Below are 6,000 nucleotides of genomic sequence, written 5' to 3'. Positions count from 1 at the left end.
TTGTGTTCCCACTGTAGCATGTCTACCATATGTACAAATATACGGTATATTGTTAATCTTTGCTAAAGAAACCATTCCTCATGGGTACTTGACTGTCTTGTGACTGTATAGCCTCCATTTTCTTTAGTACACTGAAGCTTAATTTAGACATAGCCAACTGATATCAGAGCAAGACTATTTTTTATAGTTAAAAATGACAAAGAGTAAAGAGAATTGTCTTTATTTTTAAATATTAGTAACACTGCACAAAACAATTAAGTGGTACTTATAAGTGACAAACAAAAACTGTTCTCAATCTTAAATTTCAGATAAACCTAATTTAAGTACCCTAACAATCTGCATACGGTTACATTTTCCTAATGCTAGCATTATATGCTAAACCATCCAAATATTGTAGATTACCAAGATTTCTTATATTTTAACAGTCATTCTAGAGCAGCAGATTTTACTTTTCTGTTTAGCATCTTCCTTACATCATTGTGTGCATTGCTACATTTTGTAAATATCAAGGATGAGTGAATTTCTCCAGGAAATCTGGGTTTCCAACAGTGCCAGTTTTAAGTCAGTTACATCACCAACATACTAGCAAAAAGAGCAGAGACAAAAGAACAAAACAAACATGGTTGATAATTACTATTCATAGGTTAAAGAGAAAAGGCAATCTACTGGCAAGGAACATGCAGGGAAGTAGTTAAGACAATAGAAAGATTCTACTTAGTGCTCGATTAAAAGGTTAGAAGAAGCAGTGTGTCATGCACATGAAACAATTATGGGAAGCAACGAAGTAATATTGCCAGACTCAACATATTTCTTTTAAAAGTGAAGAAAATGTTTCCAAACAAAAAAAGTTTAGTCCTGCAATATAACTAATGTAAATATACTTTCCTCATGTGTGACTGACATTCTAGATAAATATTTCTGCAAAGAATTACTTGGTAGAATCATATGGAACCTGAAAAACATTCAGGATCTGAAATCCACTCAGCAGAAACCAAGTGTAAATTTAAAACAACAACATTTAGATAATTTGTCTGGAGAGACTTGGTAGAAATTGAAAATGATGAAAAACACAAGGAATGATTTCACTCAGTGACTCACCGGGAGTCTACATGCATAATAAATCAGTATGAATATTTACAGGAGACCAGAATCACACTGGCTTTCTTAAATCACCAGATGTAACCTCACAATGCAACATGTGACAGCATATTTAATCATAACAGAAATTTTTCTGCCTAAGTTACAAAAAAGTTAACATAAAATGCAATTATGAAGTTTGCATAATTACTAGATAGTTTCTTAAAGCTAGTTTCTAAAGGCTTAGTTCTACTCCCACTGAAGTCAACGGGAAAGCGGATCAAGGTTTAACTCAGATATGTTAACAGGCCTGAGGATACCAGGAGAAGTAGACATAAAGAGACATTGTTACAACCCCTTATATCCTAGAGGAAAACACTAGATTACAGTAGATCTAGTTGCTGGGAAGGAAGTAGTAAGTGATTCTGCAAGATTTTCCAAATTTCAAAATACAATGCACCTCTAACCAAGATCAGCCTACTTTGAAGTCCCCAATCTGACTGGCAAAAAAGCCACTCTGTGCTGCTAACGAGTAATATAGTGCAATTTTAGTGTAGTTTTAAATATGAATCATCTTCCTTACTAACAGTGTATACAATCCAAAAAATATATACACAAAAAAGTGTGCTCAAATGTAATAACATATGGTGTCATTGTAAAGGTATTGAGTATCGGAGGAGTCCGTTTTAGTAATTTCCTTTGGTTGGCTTCTTCTTCTTCTGTTCCTCTCTCTGCTTCTGCCTCCTTCTCTTGCTGCCTTCTTTGTGTCCTGAGGAGATATGGCTTGTAAAACACAGTTCATAATATTCAATTGACTTTTCCTTTATAAATGCACACATGTTTTCTGAATGGTTTAGATATTCTTTCAAAAGACCTTATCTAATTTGGTTTGTTTCTTTAGTGACCACTAAATCTAATACAAAGCTAGGAAAGAAAAAGCTTCGGTAGCTTTGAAGTTTGGAAAGATATAAAAACATGCACCAAAGAACTTCAAAGCCATCCAGGAAGAGCCTCAAAAATAAAGATAACTTACAAAAGAGACACAAATAAATAAGCCTAGAGGCTATGCAGACAGTGCTATTGCCTGTTCCCAGCATTTGAAGTTGCCATAGTGAAGTTGCCACTGTCTTCCTCATTCTAAGGACAGAAAATGATCTTGAGTAAAAATGATATGCAAAATATTAACATTTAGTGGAGCCCACGTGTGTGCCGAACATCAGCCTGCGCATGCTTTATCAGCTAGTTAAACTAAGTGGATTTATATTGTAAAAGCCTTGTGCAAGAGAACAAGGATTAAATATCAGGACTAAGCTACTTATAAACTCAAGTAACTATCTAGCTCCACTTGAGGGGAGCATATGCAAATGAAGTCTTTATTTTTGCAGCGCCTAATATGCTTTTTCCTTGGTTCTCCATCAGGTCATGTGATCACACTGCAAAAGCAGCCCCAGCCATTATATCAGCCAGGACGGAAAATTCTTTGGCCACACTTCCACCAACTAGGAAAAAAAGGGCAGCCAATCAGAGTGGAGCAAAAAGACCAAGCAGGACAGCACCCCCTAGATGTTAGTGCCTGGGAGGACTGCCCTGCTTGCCTACCCCTAGAACAGCACTGGCGCACTCTCATGCATTTAAGTGAGATGTGAAAACCAGAGTCGTGTATCAGAACCCACCTCTTCTTCTCAAACTCTGGGTAAAATGGAACTGTCCACCCAGGATTTTGTTGTGTACAACTCACCATAGAAAACAGAACCATCTTTATTCAAGTCTAATTAATTCTAATCTGAAATAAAGCCAACAGATTTAGACTGATATCTGTCTACAATTCCCTTAAAGATCTGCTACGCAAAGCTTTAAGAAAAAGATCACGCTTCTAACTCAGCAATGCTGTGTCACTGAGGAGCATGATCCGGTGGACAGGGCAGACAAAACAGATAAAGTCTCGCAACTACATATCAGATATAGGGCTGTAGAGGGAGAGTGGGATAAGTAGGATAAAGGACCAGATTGGGAATGTGGAGATCTATTATGATCCTGATTTTACTAGTTACCTGCTATGTAATCATGAGCACCTCACTTCGCTTCTAAATCCACTTCTCTCATCTGTAAAGGGTGGATAATGATACTTCCCTACCGATGTAAGTACTTTGAGGTCAACTGATTAAAAACACTAGGAAAGAGCTACATATTAACCATCATGCTTTACAATCTCTGTGGGCTCTACCCTTGAGTCCTCTCATAAGCAGAATGCCTATTTAAATCAATGGGAGTTTTGCCCACCTCACAACTGCAGTACTTCAGACTATATGGTATCCTTTTGGGTCAATTTCACTTCAGGAACAAGCAAACAGCTTTTGAATTCACTGGAGTTGAATCTATTTATGCCAATGGTGAATTTCTTCCTTGGCTATTATTTCAGCTCCTATACTGCGTGCAGCAGCATTATTTGATAATTTATGCTTAGTAGCCATAGGGTTTAAGAAACTGTGCTCCTTATTTAATAGTTCAGCCACGGGCTGTTAGCCTGGCAAGTTAAAGAGAAAACCAGTTTTGAGGTTTAAGGATGAGAAAAAACAGCAGTGTTCTGAGTATAATTTGTGGAGATGTTGACAAAGCTTTTCCTATTCAAACGCATCATACCACCTTGGTGTCCACAGATGCTGCCATGAGACAGAGGTTATTGAACACGTGCTTACTAAGAACGAAGCACCATCAACACTTTGCATCATGTATTAAAGTAGTTCACTCTGAAAGTCAAGCCCCTTCACCAACTGCACTTGACCTACAATTGGAAAAACTCCTTGAGTTGTCTTATATCTGAATGCAACAGACCAGATGGATCTTATCTCAGAAGGGCACTAGCAGACCCCTTGGAATAGGGAAGAGAAGACAATGCAGAATAAGGTGGTCAGGTGAAGAATCTCCTATAAAAAAAATCAGTTAGCAATGGGCTGAATTTACAGGATTTTTCCTTTTAGTCAGAAAAGCAATATCAGTAGCATAATCAGCCACTCCAAACTAGTCAGTTTAATGACTATGTTAGCAATTATATTCAGAAAGGAACCATTACAGCCTAATGATTTACGCCCTTATTCTCATTTTCCCTTCACAAAAGTCTTAGTAACTCTGAAGAGGCTTTTACAGACAGGTGACACTGCTTCTGAAGTTGATATTTCACTAGATGGGTTAAAAAAAACCACAAACACTCAAAAACATAGAAAGGAACCCTATATCACTGAACCAGGATGCAGATAATCTAATCTAAGTTAACTTGTTGTATATGGACACAATATGCTTCATTATGTAAATCAATGACCAAAACTAACACTAAAATGTTAGAATAGAGACTAAGGAACTGGGAGACAGCAAGAACTCTGACCAGTCTCTGGAATGATCTCTCATGGGAAACAGTGACACATTTAAAACTAGACTGCCAACACTACAATAAAGGACCATTCCTGGAAAGACAGGACTAATGGGTCTTCATTTCTAAGCTTGTGATGAAGAAGTCCTTCCTCCCCGTCAAAGTGGGCCAGAATCTCTGCTGGGATAAATCAGCATAGCTCCACAGATAGTGGTGCTATGGTGATTTACAGCGGCAGAGAATCTGACCCAAACAGGTTGAGTAACTCAGCCCTTTAACTCTTATATTAATAGTCCCACAGATCTTCACAACTGAAGCATATCTAGTGATCTTCAATGGTATGCAAGATTGTTTTCCATTGACTTTGGGGGCAAAGTTATTTGAATGACCAAGCAGCAGAATGTAACAGCAGGCAGGCAGATTACAAATCGTGGTGAGATAATGACACTGCTGCTTCATTAACGTTAATATTTGATTTGAAATACTTTTCTCTGGAGAGTCAGAGACAGTCGGTGGCCAACGAAATGAGAAGTCACATTGAAGATTTGGTGAACTCACTCAGGGTTTTTACAGTCTCTCTTTAGCCAAACAGTGTTTGTTTTGGGAGGGTTGGGGGGAAAAGAGGGGTTTGGGGGAGGACAGGAGAGCGAATTCTCACATCCAGAAATGACTATGGTACCTTTCTAAAGGTTAGGTATTGCAACGCAGAGATTACGTATGGATAGGGAGGCTGTAAAGAAGGTTTATCAGAGCTTCACAAAGCCTCAATATGCAGAAAATAGGCCTATTTAAAGACAGATGGCAGACACTAACTTTGCACTTTCTTGCTTTTGTTGACTCCTGTAACAAACAGTCAGGTGAAGCAGTCCAGGCAATGTAACCATCTGGAACTGTGACCCATTTCAAGAACCTGAAACCTTGGTTCCATGCCACTACCTCCTCACCTGCCCTTTCTACGTCATGCCCCCTTCTTGAATGCCCCCTTCTCCACAAAGCTTCCACCTAATGGAAGGCTTCAAAAGACTGAATGCAGTTTTATCCTTAAAAAGCCCACTGAAGTAAAACTGAAGCTATATGACTGAACAACTCCCCCTATCAGGGATCAATAAATCTGGCAGCCTCTACGCTGGGTCCAAGGCTGCCCCTTACTTTAGTTTTTCCCAGTGCTCTGGGTCCTCCATTTAAATGGTCTTCAGAGCACACAATGTTTCTGAATCTCCAGAAGGCATGAGACAGATGTATTTAGTTTAGGGCTTCAAAGCACATTACACCCTTGAGAAGCAACAAAGAGGGAGGTATGGACAGAGTGTATACCTAAATATACTAGTGCCCTGCAGAGAGCACTACTACCCAGCTCCTCTGCTCTCTCCTCTATCATCCTGATAGAATCAGGTCAGGAGAGAGGCAAAAGTGGGAGGTGCTGAATCCTTTGCTCTGCTAGGACAGCAGAATGGTGGGATGGTGAGAGCAGCCGCATTCCCTCTCCCCTTGACCCACAGAGAGGAGAATAAGCCAAGTAGATTGGGAGGCAGCAATGAGGAACAATGCACTCAGCAGGC

At 39.2% G+C, this 6,000-nt stretch overlaps 1 protein-coding gene across 2 annotated transcripts in view; it reads right to left on the bottom strand.

The window, feature by feature from the left end:
* Window positions 1-204: 204 nt before the first annotated feature.
* DNAJB6 (DnaJ heat shock protein family (Hsp40) member B6) overlaps window positions 205-6,000 on the bottom strand; it is a 98,690-nt gene continuing 92,894 nt past the window's right edge. For both annotated transcript variants that reach the window (XM_030550105.1, XM_030550106.1), the window contains exon 10: window positions 205-1,846. In XM_030550105.1, coding sequence (XP_030405965.1) covers window positions 1,764-1,846 — 83 coding nt within the window. In that variant the 3' untranslated portion in view covers window positions 205-1,763. The remainder of the gene's footprint in view (window positions 1,847-6,000) is intronic.

This window comes from Gopherus evgoodei, chromosome 2, assembly GCF_007399415.2.
Source record: "Gopherus evgoodei ecotype Sinaloan lineage chromosome 2, rGopEvg1_v1.p, whole genome shotgun sequence".
In the NCBI taxonomy this organism is placed as follows: domain Eukaryota; kingdom Metazoa; phylum Chordata; order Testudines; family Testudinidae; genus Gopherus; species Gopherus evgoodei.
The sequence above is the reverse complement of the archived record's forward strand: the minus strand, read 5'-3'. Positions and strand labels throughout refer to the sequence as shown.